Source organism: Leptopilina heterotoma, unplaced genomic scaffold (genome assembly GCF_015476425.1).
Source record: "Leptopilina heterotoma isolate Lh14 unplaced genomic scaffold, ASM1547642v1 Lhet_227, whole genome shotgun sequence".
Lineage (NCBI taxonomy): Eukaryota > Metazoa > Arthropoda > Insecta > Hymenoptera > Figitidae > Leptopilina > Leptopilina heterotoma.
The window spans coordinates 20,846-40,586 of record NW_025110945.1 but is presented as its reverse complement, the minus strand read 5'-3'; the positions used below and the strand labels follow the sequence as shown (position 1 = coordinate 40,586).

The 19,741-nt window shown below is 42.6% G+C and overlaps 1 protein-coding gene across 1 annotated transcript; it reads left to right on the top strand.

Annotated features, from left to right (window-relative positions):
• The first annotated feature begins 9,290 nt into the window (after positions 1-9,290).
• Positions 9,291-13,406, top strand: LOC122502307. The gene is made up of 2 exons (XM_043612291.1): positions 9,291-9,374; positions 12,507-13,406. Exons 1-2 carry the CDS (start codon positions 9,291-9,293, stop codon positions 13,404-13,406), a joined length of 984 nt encoding a protein of 327 aa, XP_043468226.1.
• Positions 13,407-19,741: the final 6,335 nt, after the last annotated feature.

Here is a 19,741-nt window from a genome sequence, read left to right as displayed (position 1 = left end):
TAAAAGTCGTCCTCCTATATGGGTCATGTAATATACATTGCAGGTAAATTCTACGTAAGTCTTTCTATGAAGGCCACTTAGTTGTAGCATTTATGTAGAATGTATGTAGACATTCGTACATCAAATTAATCAAGGCTAGTTGAGATAGTGGCGACATATTTTTTAAGTACGCCTGTCTATGTCAGCATTCTCATTTAAAATCTACGTAAAATCTACAATATAATCCTATATCAAATTGACATAGACCACCCAATGTAGAAGCAATATAGATTTTTAATAGGCCTTTCTACGTAGGCCTGAAGTTATGAAATCTATATAGAATGTACTTCAAAATTCTTACTTCGAAATGACATAAGCCACCCAATGTAGATGCAATATAGATTTTTAATAGGCCAACAATAATTATAAATTTGAAAAACATGAAGTGTATTAAAGTTTTGTAAAATAAATTTCAAAATGTCAACCCAATCAATATAATTCCAGAGTAAACTACAAATCCATTTATTAGTTTGTGCTCTACGTTTGTCTAAATTTAAAAAAATCCAATTTTTTTAAAGAAAAATTCAAATATTTTCTGAAATATATATCGAGTTTTTGACCCAATTAATAAAATTGTGGAATATTTTACAAAACCGTTTAGAAGTTTAGATCCTACGTTTGTCTGAATTTCAAAAAATCAAGTTTTTTTGAGAAAAATCCAAATATTTCCAAAAATACGAAATGAATTAAAATTTCCTGAAATGTATACCGAGTTTTCTGCCCCTAGGGATCTTAGGACCTTGCAGCTGGTGGGGTGGCTTAAAGGCCTAATCGGGGAGTACCTCTGGACCCCGTTCTTTCCCTCGTTGGTGGTTTGCGGCGGCCTGCTCCTCATAAGGGAGGGACCGCCCAATAGACCAGCTCCATGGAGTAGAGGGTAAGAATGGTGAGGAAGCAACCTTTGGGCGATCAGAAATGATCACCACTGCACGGAGAGAAAAATCAAGCGTTTGTAGTAAGACATGGTCTATATTTAAAAAGCACGGCGCTGTTTATACTCGATTTGTAGAAATCTATGCTAAAAGAGTAGGGACCTATACTCTTTTAGTAGAGACCTATACTCTTTTTAAGTATAGACCATGTCTTACTACAAACGCTTGATTTTTCTCTCCGTGTGGAAGCGGAGGGGTGTACTGCCTGCGGGGCCCCAACTAAGAAACGGTCCCCCAATCCGAGATGTTTCTGCCGTGTCGATGGATGAATAGCACTAGGGTTACCAAATCTGTCGCTCACGACGGGCCGGCCGCCTGTCTGTCTCTCGGGATTGTACTGGTCGGTGAGTGATCCCGTAAAGCTCGGAGGAGCGATCCGGCTGGGGTTCCGGCAGGCGGGCGGGCGGCTGGTCTTGGCGTGATGTGAACGGAGGTGTCTTAAACGGCGGCTCCGGAACACCGGGCGACCTTCCGGTAGTATTAGCCTTACTCCTGCAAGCGGGGCTCTGCAGGAGTGGACTTTCTTTTCCCTTGCTACTCGTGGGTCTTTAAATGGAGAATCAATTCAACAATTTATATTTGGGTGACAAAAGGGTCTCGTTTGCTGCGTCTACAACCTCCTCGGAAGTTGTGGATGTGACGGTCTCGAACCCTGAAGTCGTGGGTCAGTCTCCCCCCTCCTCTTTGGCTGCTCCTTCGGGTTCTTTGGGATCTGATGGTAATGTGGTCTTAGGTGGGGGAGGAGATTCGGAGGCTGTAGAAATGGCCCCAATCAGAAGAAAGCGCCATACCGGTTCTGAAAAGAAACGGTTAAGGAAAGAACGGCTAGCAGCCGGTGTAAACAACTCGGTTTCCTCGGGTGTTGCTACTGGGTTGACGAGAAAGAGTGGCCAGGATGCATCACCTCTGGAAAAAAAGAGGGTGTAAAAAGGCCAAAGTCGGTCCAACAGAGTACCAGGAGAGAGGGGTACAATGTTGGGCTAACAATGGCCCAAAGGACAAATCCTCTAACGATGGTGGTCTGTGGCGAAGGCTACCCAGATGTGGCGCTTACAGATGAGCAGTTTGGACTTCTTAGGAAGACCGTTGTGACGCTCACCTGTGAGGAGCCAGTCGAAAGGTGGCCGCGTTTTGAGACTTCCTTCTGCAGAGGAGGAGTCTTTATCTTCATCGCTTCCAATCTGGAGGCTGTGGAATGGCTGACAAAATGTGTGGCCGACCATGAGCCCTGGGAGGGAGCGAGGTTGAAAATTGGTGGGGTTGAGATGCTCCAAAGAATGGTAAAGGCTACTGCGTGGTTCCCGGGAGAAACGGCGGACGCGCGGACGGTCTTGCGACATTTGGAGGCTTTCAACCCCACGTTGAAGACATCGACTTGGCGTTTGCTGAATGTTGATGGGTCTCATGTGGCGAACAGGGGTGACAAGAGTTTTCTTCTTGTCGCTCAAGTCCCTGAAAGTCAGGCGAGGGCTATAGAGGCCCTCGAATTTAAGCCTCACTATCACTTCGGGCGGATAACCTTTAAGGTAACTGTCCCTGATCGTGACGGCACAAGCAATGCAGAGGAGGGAGAAGAGCAAACATAATTCACTGTTTGCAAGCTCTCCGCTATTCAGATTAACTTGCATCATAGCAAAGGCGCCTCATCAGTACTGACGAGGAGCATGGCTAAGTTGCACACAGGCATCTCACTAATCCAAGAACCATGGTTAGTAAGAGGTGTCATTAGGGGGCTTGGTGGGGCTGGTCTAGTTTGTTACAGGGACTGCAGAGCTGCCAAACCCAGAGCGTGCATTCTTACTAAGGGTGTCAACGCAACTCCACTATTGGATCTGTGTTCAGGGGACCTAATGGTGGTGGTAACTAACCTGGAGGGTATAGGTATGACGGTCGTAGGATCGGCATATTTTCCATATGATAATAAAAATAATCCGCCAATTGAAGTTCGTAGGTTGGTGGACTACTGTATGGAAAAGGGACTTCCTCTGCTGCTGGGCTGCGATGTAAACTCACAACATACGGTGTGGGGGAGCTCAAAGGACAACTAGAGAGGACAGGAGCTACTGGAATATCTAATCGGAACGAATCTAGATATTCTCAACACGGGTTTGACCCCGACTTTTAGCAATGCGATTAGGCAGGAAGTGATTGCTCTGCTCCAAAAGCATTGGAAATAAGGTAAGAAGATGGAAAGTTTCTAATGAACCTTCTCTTCCTGATCATTCACAGATAGTCTTCGAGGTGAGTCTGCGGTCCGATCCGAAACTAAGTGGATTCGTAATCCCAGAAGGACGGATTGGGCTAGTTATATCTCAGAACTTCGAAGGACACTTTCTAGTTTACCGGGTAAGATAAGAGATTATCAGACCCTGGATGAGGCGGTCAATGATTTTACAAAGGCTATTAAGGCAGCTTATGAAAGTAGCTGCAAACCGACAAAAGTATTCTCGGGAAAAGAGGTGTGCTGGTGGAACGAGAGATTAGAACATCTCAGGAGAGAAACCAGGAGACTCTTTAAGCGTGCCAAGAAAAGGCGCACAACTAATGGTTAATCTGATTTTACGAAAATGAGAGACGGCTATAGAAATGAAGTAAGGAAAGCAAAACAAGACAGTTGGAATGCTTTCTGCTCTAGCATCGAAAAAAAGAAAGAGGCGGACAGATTGGACAAGCTGCTCGCTAAGAACCCTGATGCAATTCTAGGCACTTTAATGTTGCCGGACGGGACTTTCTCTGAGTCGGACGATGGAACCTTGGCTTGTCTGGTCCAGGAACACTTCCCTGGCTTTTCAAGGTCTGGGGAGGGCGGATCCGATCCTGAGCCGCCAACAAACCTTCCGCAGGCTGATTACCGGTCGCGGAGGCAGTTGGCTAACAGGATTGTGACTGCCGAGAGGATCAGATGGGCCACGGAATCATTCAGCCTTTACAAGTCTCCGGGTCCTGATGGCGTCTACCCTGTCCTCTTGCAAAGAGCGATAGATGAGGCTGTTGGACCATTGGTAAGGCTTGCTAGGGCGAGTCTGACTCTGGGATATGTCCCGATAGCGTGGAGGGGTACAAAAGTTGTATTCATACCTAAAGCTGGCAAGAACGGTTATACCTCACCGAAGGATTTCCGTCCTATTAGCCTTACATCCTTTATCCTAAAATTAGTTGAAAGGTTGGTGGATAGATATATTTGCAGTGAGATTTTGGAGCGGTTCCCGCTACAAAAGGAACAATATGCGTATAGAGCGGGATGCTCTACGGAAACAGCTCTGGCTAGAGCAGTAGACCTAATTGATGGGCAACTGCAGAATCAGGGCTTTGCTGTGGGTGTTTTTATGGACATAGAAGGAGCTTTTAGTCAGGCCTCTCCGGAATCCATAAAAAGAGCTATGACAGCTTTTAATATTCCTACAGGAGTGGTTGATTGGACCTGTCATTTGTTAAAAAACAGGAACCTCTTATCAACTAAAGGAGACTCAGTCCTGAAAGGGACAGTCAACCCTGGATGCCCCCAAGGAGGTGTTCTTTCACCCTTGCTCTGGTCCTTGGTGGTGGATGAACTACTGAGAATTCTGACCGAAGCAGGATACCATGTAATTGGTTATGCGGATGACATTTTGTTAATCGTTCGCGGTCCCCACCTTGAAGTTATACTCGAAGTGGCCCAAAAGGCGTTAAACCAGGTAGATAAATGGTGTGAGAAGGTGGGTTTATCTGTAAATCCGGGGAAAACGGAAGCGGTTATCTTTACCAGACGGTACAAGTGGAAAGCCTCGTGCTCACTTACGCTGTCCGGAAAAGAGATCAAATACACAGAGCAGGCAAAATATCTAGGAGTAATCCTGGATAGCAAACTGCTTTGGAAATACACTATTGTGGATCTATGAAGCAATTCTGCTCCCTAGGCTGACCTATGCTTGTGTGGTCTGGTAGAGTAGAGTTGAGCTAAAAACAGCACAAACAGAATTGGAAAGGATAAGGGGGATGGTACTTAGAGGCATGACGGGGGCGGTGCGTACAACTCCTACTGCTGCCCTTGGTGCCCTCTTGGGGCTAGAACCCTTACACCTTACAATTAAAGCAGTGGCGGTTAAAGCTGCCCTGCGGTTGAGTGGTCCTGTGGGCCGCAGGGAGGTGGGCAGATGGCGTCTCCCAAAGAAATTGGTGAGAATCCCCCTTCTAAGTATGATTAGGGACAGAACTGTCCCTTTGTACCTCTTCGACAAAAAGTATAGGATTAATATACTGTGACGATGTGAATTGTCGTTCTTTATTTTGTTGAAATTCTGAATCGTCACGTCATCTGTCGGAATTATCCCTGAACAGTGATCGTTAATTGGTATGGTAATTTAGAAAGTCGGAACTGCCGTGTGACCCACTATCAGTGGTGAATGTGTGTCGCGCGGCTAGTTAGTAGGAGAGAAAGTGGTAGAGGGCAGAGCCGATTATTATTAGAAAGAGATAGAGAGAGAAGAGCCAGTGGAACGAGAGAGAAGAAGAGACGAAGAAGCCGAGCACGTGTTGGGAAAAGCCAGGAACAGGTGTCAGTAGTTTTTGGCCGACATCTTGTTAAATTAGTGACCTACGAGATTTGTAGGAGAGTTGATCTACGAGATGCATAGAGTTGTGTAGAGTTGAGAATAGTTGTGTTAAATTTTGAGTGTGTGAGAGAACTGGAGTTGTGTAAAGGGTTGTAATAAAGTAGAAATTGTGAAAAGTGACTTATTGTGTGTTGGATTATTTCTCTTCCCTCAATTAAGGAATCCTTTGGAAGGAGCGTGCCGGAATTAGGAAAGAGAGAAATCGAGAAGCGTCGTTGGGGCGAGTCAGTATCGTGTCAGTGTAGTACCAGTCGTGTCTCGTCGTTGGCATTTCTGCTTGCCAATTTGTTCAGGCAGAATTTCCTCTGACGATTGAGAGCGTCTCAGAGGTGTTGTTGTTTGTCGGGTTGTTGTTGAAGAGTCGAGTAGTTTATTAATTGAGCTTAAAAATTAATTGGCGCCTGACGGCGAAATTTATTAACTTAAATTTCATATTATTATTATTGTTGAAAGCGTCAGATTTTGCTTGACGTTAACCAGAAATTTATACTAAAATAAAATTAGTTAAAATCATACGTCACAAAATTTGGCGCCCAACGTGGGGCCAGGCCAGAACCGAGACACGACTAAAATTATTTATTGTGCCAGATTGAAAGTGATTATGTGGAGCCGGCTTGTATAGTGAACCGAAATAAAAATTCAGAAGCGTCTGAATAAAAATTCTTTGCCAGAGTGTTATTGATTTGTTTATCAATTTATTTTGCCAATGTCCGAATTTATTTTATTCATAAATTATGAATGAATTACTGCCAAAATTTGCGTAAAACAAAATTGTAAAGTGCCTTTGCCATTGAATTTGAAAATTTCTTTTTTTTGAGACTGTAAAAACTCCTGCCGTGATAAAAAATTTAAATCAACAAATTAAAATTTTTTTTTGTTCTGCCGAAAGCCAGTTTCGTGAGAAAATTCCGAGAAAAATTCCAAACAAACTTGTGTTAAATCAAAAATTTTCTCAAAATTCTATGCCAAGCACATGTTAGACCGGAAATAAAATTCGACTTAGTCACGTGACTGTAAATAGTGCGCCGGACGGTCGAGAGAAACGACGCGCCGGGATATTTGAATTTCAGCAATCCAGAGAAAGTTTGCGCGCGCCAGGAAAAGTGGCTCAGTAGTAGTAGCAATTGCGGCTACACAGAGAGAGAGAGAGAGAGAGAGAGAGAGAGAGAGAGAGAACGAGAAGAAGAGATAGTGGGAGAGTCGAGTCACCAGTCTGCCAGAAAAGAAAAATTTTAAAAGGGGGCCCTCCTTCAGTAGGTAGTTCCTTGCTTTCAAGACAGCACAGGGCCGTGTATACTAATCGTGCACCCCCCTTGAAATTAAAAATTATTCGAACTTAGAATTTTTTTTATTACTTCGAAATGGCAAAGGCAAGTAGCGAGATGCAGGACTACAAGAGACGCATGAGCGAACTAATTGAAGTACCATGCGTTAGCCGAGCATGGGAAACAATTAAAGTCATGCAAATTGGTCAAGTAGTGACGAAATTACTGAGACACCAATTGTGTATCAGCAGGTCGTCACAAGTTTTGAGAGAGAAGTTAAGAGCCGAGATGAGATTAACCCAAATAGACTGTAGCGACATGCCATTTAGTGACAGGTACGACCTCGGAAATTCTGATAAAATCTTTGTAGTGGAAGCCTTCCCAGAGCCAGAAATTGATAAATTTCCATTTGTCAATTATCGTAGAGGTGGTCAGATGTCATCGGCAGATGACGAGGAATCGGACAGTGGGGCGAGCCAGATTTTTGAGCGTATTTGTGACAGGAAAACTCTCGGGAGTGGGGAAAGTAAAACGGAAATTGGAACACCGTACAGTAGACCTAGTCCGACCAACGTTATGTCCACACCAAATTACACACCCCTACCACCAGTCATGTCAATTGCCAGTATGACGACAGTTTCTCCCACCACTACCAGTGCTCAATTTAGTATGACAACGAGCACTGTCATGACATCGCCTCACACTATCACGTCAGCCACAATGGCAACGAGCCAATGTAGGGCCGAGATTGGTGACGGGTATCAATTGACGCACCATCAACAATCGCGCATCGTGTCCCCACATGAAAAAACTCCTGTAGCCGAGACCTCACAATCATATCACACAAATGATAGAGTGAGGCCCACACCCGCCCCTAGAAGCCAGTCAAGCCGAAGTAGTGGGAATGAAGACAGTGTAACTCAACAAAGAGTGCCACGAAATGGAGAGCCGGTAGGAGAGCCAGTGAGAAAAGAGACTGAACGAAGTGTGTGTAGTAGAGGGGGAAGAAAAAGAAGTCATGTTAGGAAATTGGGTAAAATTAGAGAAGAAGGGCAGAGAAAAGGGAAGAGAGAAACCAGACTAAATAGAGGAAAAGAGGACGAGAGCAATGAAGGAAGTATTGACAGCGAGAGACTTAGCGTTAGTGATAGAGTGAGTAGAAAGTGCCGAAGAGGGAACAAGAGGGTCGACAGACCGAAAAGAGGTCAGTGGGAGAACCGGAGATCAATCTTAGATGACTCTACGAGTGAGTCAGAATCTGAGAGTGATCTGAGTCAATGCCAGAGTAGTGGGGGGAAAAACAAAGAAATTAAGTCCAGTCGGAGGTCCAAAGTGATCAGAACACTGAAGGACTGGGACTTAAAATTCTTTGGTGATGACGACAGTGCCGAAGAGTTCTTGGAGCGCTTAGAAGACTGTAAGGCTTGGTCAGATTTTTCTGATCAAGAAATATTGCAAGCGCTGCCAATCATTTTTCAGAAAACTGACAGCAGTTGGTTTAGGTCGTTGCGCCGTGAAATTAATTCTTGGAAATCATTCCGGAGGGCCTTTAAAAACGAGTATTTGGTGACGGTCGACGATGATGACGTCATAGATGAACTAAGAGCCAGAACCCAGGGTAAAGGAGAGAAAATCTCACCATATCTGACCAGCTTTAGATTAATCTTAGGTCATATGAAGCGACCTCTCAGCCAGAAGAAACAAGTCAAGATCGCCTACAAAGGTTTGACGCCAGCATACAGACGTCAATTAGACCGGTTGTATTTCGAATCGTTGAGCCAAATGGAAAAGATCCTGAGAAATTATGAGAAGGCCAGGGACTTAGACGAAAGATACACCCCCCCTCCACCAAAGGAGAAGATGCGTTTTCCTGCAGCAGCCGTGAAGGAAAGCCGATTCAAGAAAATAGTGAGATCAGAAGCAGCGACGTCAGAGGAGGAGTCAGAGTCGAGTGGTAGTGACCACTCTACCAAGGAGATTAAAGAGACGAACGAGGCCAGGATAAAAGAGAAGCCAGAAAGTGTATGTGTAGATGCCATGACACTTATGACAACAGCCCAGAATTCAGCAGTGCAGAGTCAAGTAGCCAGTTCACCCCCACCACAAATCTTGCCAGGACCTATGCAAATTGCATTCCCAGCCATGTATGCAGGAAATGTGTCAGGAAGAGCCAAACCAATTGGTTTGCCAAATGTAGAACAAAATGGTTCACAAACGGCAACAAAGCAATTTATGGGAGTTTGTTTTCAGTGTCAATCTATGGGACATCGGGCCAGAGATTGTCCCAGGAGGATCTGTTTTCAATGTCAGCAACAGGGACATTACGCCAAACAATGCCCCCTGAGGCAAACTCAAGTAGAGTCATGCCTAGTGTGCAAAACACCCGGAATAAACTTCTTGAGCTGCCAGAATTGTGTGGCAATACGGACAGTCTTGGAGAGCGGTGCCTGGAGGGCATAGAGATGCCTTGTACACTTGGGCCACGACAGCGGGAGAAGAAGAGCCGAGAAGGAGAACTGTGTTTGAGCTGTGCCAGAACCGACCGAGTAAAGAGAGCTTACTCTGTCAAAGTGTAGTTGAAGGCAATGCTAGCGAGTGTGGGACTAAAGGTACGGATGTGATCCTAGTACCTATAGTCCAGGGGAGGCACAGTGGGTGATTTTGCTCATTTTTGTGTCAAAATCGTAAAACTCTGAGCAGAAACAACATAAAAGGATAAATCTTTTTCGAGAGTATAGATTAGTGCCTACGGATTACGGGAAAAATAAACAGAAGCGTTAAAAAAAATTTTATAACCTTAAAATTTTACGTGGAAGTCAGAAGTTTCAGTAAACAATCAATATTATCCAATACTGCGCAAGTTTGCAAGTCGTTTTTCATCCAAAAAGTATTTTTCCTAGTAGATTTTGAGTCAACTTATTCGTACCTATGGTTCAAAATAATTAAAAATTATTTGGTCTTGAATAAATAAGGTTATAAATGTCATACTTTTTCTCACCTCGGCCTCGTTTAAAACAAATTAAACATAATTTTTTTGATAACTGAAGGTATTTTAGGGGTTTTTAGGGTAATCAGCGGATTACGAATCTGAAGTCAGATTTTTAAAACTCAAAATGGCGGATTCAATATGGAGGATGACATATATAAAATTTGATCGAATTGGCCTGAAATTTATTACCTGGGGGTTTTTTCGGTCGCTGATTACGAATCTGATGTTAGTTTTTTATAATTCAAAATGGCGGATCCAATATGGCGGAAAATATATATATATATATAAAAATTGATCAAATTGGCTTAGAAGTCATTATTCGGGGGTTTTTATGGTCGCTAATTACGAATCTGAGGTCAGATTTTCAAAATTCAAAATGACGGATTTAATATGGCAGATGTCATATATATAAATTGATCGAATTGTTTTGAAATTTGTTACCTGGGGGTTTTTTCGGTCGCTGATTACGAATTTGATGTCAGTTCTATGCTGTTATTTAAGAAAAAGAGAATTTATCAACGAAAAGTATATTCAAAAAAACAAATAGTAGACACTTTCTGATATGCTTTGACATTTGTAATACGGATGAGAAAATATGTCTATTTAAAAAATTATAGTTTAAACATTTGTATTTGAAAGTGTATGTGTTTATTCTTAAGAAAATATATAGCAGCTGTTAAGTAAGTAATTAATACTATCTTTTATTTATTTGTATACATTTTTGAAATATATCAATTTTGAATCCGCAAATTGGAATTTCAAAAAACTGACATCAGATTCGTAATTAGCGACCGAAAAAACCCCCAGGTAACAAATTTCAAGACAATTCGATCAATTTTTATATATATATATTATCCGCCATATTGGATCCGCCATTTTGAATTATAAAAAACTAACATCAGATTCGTAATCAGCGACCGAAAAAACCCCCAGGTAATAAATTTCAGGCCAATTCGATCAAATTTTATATATGTCATCCTCCATATTGAATCCGCCATTTTGAGTTTTAAAAATCTGACTTCAGATTCGTAATCAGCGACCCCAAAAACCCCTAAAATACCTTCAGTATTAAAAAAAATTATTTTTAATTTGTTTTAAACGAGGTGAGAAAAAGTATGACATTTATAACCTCATTTATTCAAAACCAAATAATTTTTAATTATTTTGAACCATAGGTACGAATAAGTTGACTCAAAATCTACTAAGAAAAATACTTTTTGGATGAAAAACGACTTGCAAACTTGCGCAGTATTGGATAATATTGATTGTTTACTGAAACTTCTGACTCCCACGTAAAATTTTAAGATTATAAAAAATTTTTTAACGCTTCTGTTTATTTTTTCCGTAATCTGTAGGTACTAATCTATACTCTCGAAAAAGATTTATCCTTTTATGTTGTTTCTGCTCAGACTTTTACGATTTTGACACAAAAATGAGCAAAATCACCCACTGTGGGAGGGGAGAGGCTGTGAGAGTCACAGCTGACCCAACCCTAAGAAAAAAAATTTTTTTTTTTTGAGATCAGAGATGTTAGAAAGCATTGTAGACAGAAAATTTAAGAGAAGAGCCGTGAGCCGAGGGCCGTAGAGAGGAGAGCCGAAAGCCGTGAGCCGTGTGAGGTAGAGAGGAGAGCCGAGTTTCGTGAGCCGTGTACCGTAAATAGAGAGAGGAGAGCCGTGAGTATAGTGAGGTAAAATTGGATAAAAAAAGTCCCATAAGAGAGGAGAGAGACTTATACCAGAAAAGGGAGCCAGCCATTGACATCGGACAGTAGTTAGTCATTGGTAATTACGGTCCTACTGGGAGTAGTACCGGTCATGGGGAGGGGATTGTGACGATGTGAATTGTCGTTCTTTATTTTGTTGAAATTCTGAATCTTCACGTCATCTGTCGGAATTATCCCTGAACAGTGATCGTTAATTGGTATGGTAATTTAGAAAGTCGGAACTGCCGTGTGACCCACTATCAGTGGTGAATGTGTGTCGCGCGGCTAGTTAGTAGGAGAGAAAGTGGTAGAGGGCAGAGCCGATTATTATTAGAAAGAGATAGAGAGAGAAGAGCCAGTGGAACGAGAGAGAAGAAGAGACGAAGAAGCCGAGCACGTGTTGGGAAAAGCCAGGAACAGGTGTCAGTAGTTTTTGGCCGACATCTTGTTAAATTAGTGACCTACGAGATTTGTAGGAGAGTTGATCTACGAGATGCATAGAGTTGTGTAGAGTTGAGAATAGTTGTGTTAAATTTTGAGTGTGTGAGAGAACTGGAGTTGTGTAAAGGGTTGTAATAAAGTAGAAATTGTGAAAAGTGACTTATTGTGTGTTGGATTATTTCTCTTCCCTCAATTAAGGAATCCTTTGGAAGGAGCGTGCCGGAATTAGGAAAGAGAGAAATCGAGAAGCGTCGTTGGGGCGAGTCAGTATCGTGCCAGTGTAGTACCAGTCGTGTCTCGTCGTTGGCATTTCTGCTTGCCAATTTGTTCAGGCAGAATTTCCTCTGACGATTGAGAGCGTCTCAGAGGTGTTGTTGTTTGTCGGGTTGTTGTTGAAGAGTCGAGTAGTTTATTAATTGAGCTTAAAAATTAATTGGCGCCTGACGGCGAAATTTATTAACTTAAATTTCATATTATTATTATTGTTGAAAGCGTCAGATTTTGCTTGACGTTAATCAGAAATTTATACTAAAATAAAATTAGTTAAAATCATACGTCACAATACCTAGTAGAGAAGATTGGATAAATGGACTGACAAGTATTCTAGCTGACTGTGAAGTCTGGTACACAGATGGATCAAAAGGCGGGAATGGAGTTGGTGCAGGAATCTATCATGTAACCTCCCAAGTGGGACACTCCTTTAAGTTGGGGACCACTGTTACTGTGTTACAAGCCGAAATTGTGGCAATATTTTATGGTGCTGTTGAAGCCTTGAAAAATTGTCACAACAAAGATATTTTTATCCTTTCGGATAGCAAGGCGGTAATTTTCTCCTTGAAACGATACGTATTAACATCACGGCTGGTCGGTGATTGTCATGAAGCACTTAACAAACTAGCTGAAACGAACCGCGTTACCCTCCTGTGCATCCTTGGTCACAGTGGATTCGCGGGAAACGATAGGGCGGATGAGCTAGCCACAGAAGGGTCTAGAAAACAACTTATTGGACCTGAACCTCCCATTGGTGTTTCCAACAAATGCCTGACACGGGAAATTAAACAGTGGATAGCTGCGGAACACCAAAGGGAATGGCAGGTAACTAAGGGCTGTAGACAAGCCAAGGTACTCATGGGAAGTAGTATTAACCCTATGAGGAAAGCGGAATTCCGCAAATTAAATAGAAAAGAGGCAAAGATCATAACAGGGCTATTAACTGGCCATGGTGATCTGCGCTATCATAGGCACAAAATGGGGATCCTAGACGACCCGAAGTGCCGTAGGTGTGGAGAGGAATATGAAACCCCGATACACATCTTGTGTCACTGCCCTGCACTTGTGAAGGAGCGGGAACACATTACGGGCTACTTCTTTCTGGGGGAGACCGTTATTGCTACCAGAAACCTGGCCGAAGTCCTCCTGTTATGGAAAGGACTTCGGATATAGGGGTGGTTATGGGGAACGTAAAGGGATTACCCAAGCGTTAGTGGCGTTGACCTGCAAGGTCCTAAGTCCACAAACCTCTTCTTAATAATAATAGTACCGAGTTTTTAACCCCAATTAAAAAAATTGTGTAATTTTTTACAAATCCGTTTAGGAGTTTAGGCTCTACGTTTAGTTTGTCTAAATTAAAAAAATCCAACTATTTTGAGAAAAATCCAAAATATCCTATGGATATTTTTTTGTTATTTTTTTATGGGCAGGCCCTCAATCATAAATTGCATTTATTAATATTAAAACAATAAATTAATTTGTAATATAAAAATATTTTTTAAATATTTAGAACCTACAAAATTTATATTTCTTTTTTAAATAAATAAATATAAATAATGCTACATACATTGATGAAAAATGTATTATTTATTTAACTTTAATTTTTCTAATTTCTTTTATAATGATCCATTTATTAATTATAAATTGTTTAAATAGAATTTTAAAAAATTTTAATTGTTTAAATGAAATATTAATTAAAATCATTTCATTCAACAGAAAAATGATTTAAAAAATTTTCACTTTATTTTAAGTGAATTCCTTAAAAAATCTAAATAATAACAAGTTTAATTAATTAATTAAGTTTAATTAATTATAGAGAAATATTTATGTAAACAAAAATGTTCGATTTAAATAAAAAACAAATTCATGATTTATATAAGAGCATTGAATGTACCGTGTATTATTTTAGCAAAAATTATAAAAGTGCGTTTCCCAAAATTTAGTTTTGCCTCATTTTGCAATTTATAATGTAAAATATTATTCTGATAGAAAAAAATGTTTTACAGACGCTTTAATAAATCTAGTGCTTTATTTTTAAATTATTTATTATGATATATTCTTAACGGTAAATACACCTAAATATTAATAATATTTGATTATTCTAAATATCCGTTATTATTTTTGCTCTAAAAAAGTGTTTTACGATATATTTGAAAAACTGGAGTATTCGGAAGTAGAAATACTTTTAACGTCTCGAGTACTGTGTGGTCCCTTTGGTCCATTTTCTTTATCAATTAGTCAGTCTTGAATTTTCTTTCACCCGAATAACCGCTCAAGTGACTGCGCTTCACCATCAATTCGTGTTAAATTTTTTATTATATTTAGTTATTATTATTATTATTATTATTATTATTATTATTATTTTTTTGCTTAGGGACTTTTGGGAAATCTGCCAACAGATACCTTGGATTCCGCACTCCAAGGTTATGCGGGGGTTGTTTTTATGCGGGGTTGGTATGATAAAAACAAGAGAAAAAATAAAAAAAAAGAAAAATAAATATATAAAATAGTAAATTTAATAAACTGGCGACCTACTGCCAGCCCGACCCACTAAAACCCGTAACCCTTCTTCTGGAGCCCTTTACCCTCCCTCGGAACTGTCGTAAGACTTTAGCCTTCGTGGGTGGCGCTCCAACTCTGTCGCTAATGCGACTTTCTGCTTTTCTCTGCGGTTATCCTGCGTTAATAGTTAAATTGAAAACTATTTCAATATAAAAGCGGAATTAACAGCACAAAAATAATAAAAAAAAACAAATGTTTAATTAAGTGTAAACAGTCAAAAGATAAAATTGCAAACGGATATATAAAAAAAGAAAAAATAAACGCGTATATAATATTGAAAACATAAATCAAATTAAAAAATGTATAAGGACAAATAAATCACATAATAAATTAATAAAAAACAAACAAAACAAATTAAAAGCTGTTTAAATTACGCTTTTTGGCGGCCGTCGAGATCCTTCCTCGACATAACCGAGATTATGAAGTTCTTGACTTGCCGCCAATTCTCTTCTGACTGGGTCATCAGCGATACCATGTTCTCCGTCGAACATGGCCCGCCTCTCCAAGTCCCATTTTCTGCATGAGAAGAGGGTGTGCTACGCGTTGTCCTCAGGGAACTGGCAATATGCACACACCTCGTCCTCGCGTAATTTAAAGCGACACAGGTACGAGTTAAAACACCAGTGACCTGTGAGCGCCTGAGTCAAATAATAGGAAACCTGACCGTGTTTCCTATTTATCCAGGTGGCGAGTGCCGGGATAAGGCGATAAGTCCATCGACCTTTTTCCTCACCATCCCATCTTTCTTGCCATCTTTCTATGAGCCTGTGCCTCGCTTCTTTGCGGATCAGGCCCTTGCTTGGTCTTACTTCCTCATCTAAGGAACTTCTTTCTTTAGAAAAGAGAAACATTTCTTCCCTTTCCCTCGCCAAAAGATCTGCTGGCGGGACACTTGCAAGGACCTGCACAGCACTCGTAGATACCGTCTTATATGCAGAGATGATACGCGTTGTTATCGATCTCTGCGCAGACAGTATCTTTTCACAGATGGTCACACATCTTTTACTCCTGAGGGATGGGGCCCACGCTGGTGCTGCATAGAGCATTTTAGCGTGGGCGACACTCGCCACCAGTCTTCTTTTTTGTTCACGGGGTCCGCCAACATTTGGCATTAGCCGTGAAAGATTAGCCGCACACTCGATCGCCTTATTTGACGCCGTAGCCATGTGGTGGTGAAAGTTTAACCTTCCATCCAACTCCACACCAAGATATTTAATTTGTTTACTCCACTTGACCTCGAATCCGTCTATCACGATTCGTGGGAGCTCATAACCACGTCTGTCTGTGACTAGCAGTGCCTCGGTCTTTTCCAGGGCCATTTCAGGACCTCTGTTATCCAGCCAGCTTCTTGCTAGTCGCAGACATTCGTTCACCAATGTCCCAAGAGCCTCCTCACTTTCGGCAGTGCACACGAACAACGCGTCGTCCGCAAAGCCGATGATCACCGCACCTTCGGGCAGATCCATTCGCAGAAAATCATCGTAAGATACATTCCATACGAATGGACCCACCCTCGAGCCTTGAGGAGCCCCACGCTGCATCTCTTCCCTGAGAGTGCAGGTGTCTCCCTCATATATAACCCACCTGTCGCTAAGATAATTATCCATTATGCGCAACAAGTAGGGCGGCATGTTTTTCTTTTCTATCGACTCGATGAGATCTTTCCATCTTGCGGAATCAAACGCGTTGCGTATGTCAATTGCTACCAACGCGCAGAAGCTCTTCTTTTTTCCAGGTCCCAATTTGTTTTTTCCTGCTTTGGCTATGTCCACAACTGCCTGGATGGCATCAACTGTGGACTTGCCTTTACGGAAACCAAATTGGTGATCCGATAGACGATTCTCTTCGGTCAAGTGGCTTTGCATTCTCTGCAGAACCATATCCTCTAGAAGTTTACCCATCGTATCTAGCAGGCATATAGGCCTGTATGATGAGACTTTATCTAGAGGTTTTTCGCCTTTCCTCAGGAGGATTAACCTCTGTCGCTTCCAGTCGCGGAAGAACTCTCCTCTCTCAAGGCAAAGATTGAAGCATCGAAGCAGAATCTGGGGTGAAGTGTCGATTACCAACTTTAGGATCTCGTTACTTATCCCATCGATTCCAGGCGCCTTGCCTGTTTTCAATCTTTTGCCTGCTCTTTGCAGTTCACTAAGTGTGAAGAGTTCTTCTTCTTCGACTTTGCAAAAACTCCAGTCCCTTCTAAGGTATGGTTCTGCAGGAGGAAACAAAGAACTTATTATCTTTCTGACCCAATCGGGATTGTCCAGGCCGGGGGTCTTTTGCCTCGTCACTAATTTCTTAGTCACGATTTTAAAAGCCAGACCCCATGGGTCCTTATCGACTTCCTCGATTAGGTCCTTCCAGCTACGGCGTCGCGACCTGCGGATCTCTTTTTTGAGGCCCTTTTTCGCCTCCTTGAATTCCTCTTTCAGCAAGGGATCTCCCTTAGATCGGGTATATGTCCTTCTTGCTTTGAGGCATTCCTTTCTCAAGGAGGCTAGCTCCTCTGACCACCAGTGCAAGGATTTTCTTACGGGAATGGCGCCTTTGCGTGGCATAGACGCATTGCAAGCGGTGACTATCATGTTCCTCACCGCTCGAACCTCCCCATCCAGACTGCTCGGCCTCTTCACCCAGCCCAAGTCCTCAATTAAAAGGGCTTCTCTTAGGGACCGGCCGAACTTTTCCTTGTCGAGTCTCTTTATATTCCACAAGGAGGTCTTGCGACTAGGAACATCCTGTCTCTTTCCTCCTTGTGTGTCTCCCATCGAGACTGAGAACTCAATGTACTGGTGGTCACTTGCGGTATATTCCTCAGAGACCCGCCAGTCGCTTATGCGGCTAAATAGTTTAGTCGATGCGATCGTTAGATCTATAATTGATCCAATCGCACCTCGTCTAAACGTCCATGTATTGCCTCGGTTTACAGCCAAAGAGTCGTTTCTGGAGATCATTTCTTCAATACAAATGCCTCTCTTGTCGAGTCTCGTCTCACCCCACTCTGGCGACTTTGCGTTAAAATCGCCAGTGATGATGACATCCAGCCTGGATTCTGTGAGGCTCGCTTCTAGGTCTTCGATATTGGCTTCGAAGTTTGTCAGTGGGTCGTTGGGTGAAAAGTAGCAGCTATACATACGTATATTAGCCACCTCTATCCACACGAACCCACTGCTCGTCTCCAGAAACTTGTCAATCCGCAATTCTAGGTTGCACAGCTTTATGGCGGCTCTCTTCGCCGTATCCTGATACCAAGGGGCGAGGTCGCTTCCTTGATACTGCTCACTGCAGAACAGGATATCGACCTCATTTTCCCTTGCTGTTTGCATTAGGAGCATCCTTACTTGTATGCAGGTTGACCTGCAAAAATTTTAAGGATTTGCCCTTTTAATCTTTTGCAGTTCTTCCCTGTAAACCGGGCAGGCTCTCTTTCCGGACTCATGATCCGTTTCTGGCTTCCCAAGGTCCAAGCAAGTAAGGCACTTCGGCTTAACGTTGCAGCTCTTCGCGAGGTGTCCCTCTTCTCCGCATCTCCGACAGTTTTTACTTCTGTCGGGGCCTTTGCAGGCTAGGGTTCTGTGTCCGTAACCTAGGCACTTTTGGCACCTAGCTACTTCAACATGCTCGCGAATTGGAGCATTTGTCCAGCCGATTTTTATTTTACCAAGCTTTAGCAAAGTGTTACTCTCTGCCTGTGTCAGACGTACCAGAGCAACCTTAGTTCCTCTGTAGCGCGGCGAAAGTCGACACTCCATCGTCAGGTCGGGTTTACCTAGCTTTTCTCTCAGTGCTGAAGTCACCTCATCTTCTGTGGTGGCTTTATCCAAATCCCTAATCTCTAGAGACCTTCTATTTACTAGAGGTGTGACCTCAGCCTTGCCATGCAGGGCCGAAGACAGTGCATCTGCAAATTTTAAAGTCTCTCCACCCTTTTTCACTATCACGAGAACCTCCTGTTTAAAATCTTCTGGGTTTACCTTTGCTTTTATCAGCGGCAAAATACCCTCATACAACTTTGGGTCTCTTGCCGTGATTTTAACGGCTTCCGTGCTCCTTAGCTTCAAAGGGGGCTTCGGAAACTCTTTTTTCTCACCTGAGGGCTTTTCTTTTGGAGCCCGTTTCTTTTTGTTTTTAACAACTTTGAAGCCGTCCCCATTGTCCGCTCCGTCTTTCATGACTGTCGCAGCATACGACTTGCTAGGACTATTTGAGGGCGCTTCTTTAGTTCCAACTAGCGACTCCGAACCAAGCTGTGGAGCGTCCTTCCGCTTAATTCTCTTCCCGCCTTGAGTCACCCGTTGTGGGCTCGCATCTGGGCTTGCACCTTCCCTGGGGCGTTTATTAACGCCTTTTGCCTTATTAGCGCATGTCGTTGCGCCGTTCAGAGCTGCAGTAGTGCTCTCTGTCTGCTGTGGAGCTCCCTCAGTTGGATGTTGCGGCTCTTGGTCTTTGAAAGGCTGGGGGATAAAACGTAAATTTTTACAGATTATATCGAACGCACTTTCCAAAACCGTCACGCCATCCTGGATGTCACGACTGACGTTTTTCTGGCGCTTGAATCCTTGGCGCAAGCTTTTAAAAATTCCCGGAATAGCCAGGAACTGGTCTGAGACATTTGTCTCATATATTATCGGCTGATTATTCTTTTGGCCCCCCCCCCAAAAAAATCCGTGGGGCCTGCGGCGGTGTTCGAAGAGACACCGCCGGGAGTATTGTCCCCTTTCGGGGTTCCTCTTTGGGGTAATTCATTGATATTATGATTCATAATCATATTTTTTTGGTTTTAGAATCAGGGTACCACCCTGTTGGTTGTCCTTTAGTGAAAAGCCCCGCCACCACGGCAAGGTCTACCAAACATATCCAAGATGCCAGTCGTGTCTGGCAGCGGACCAACTTCTCCCAGCACATCAAAGAAATCAATGATGTTCGGCAGTGGATCCACTTCTCCC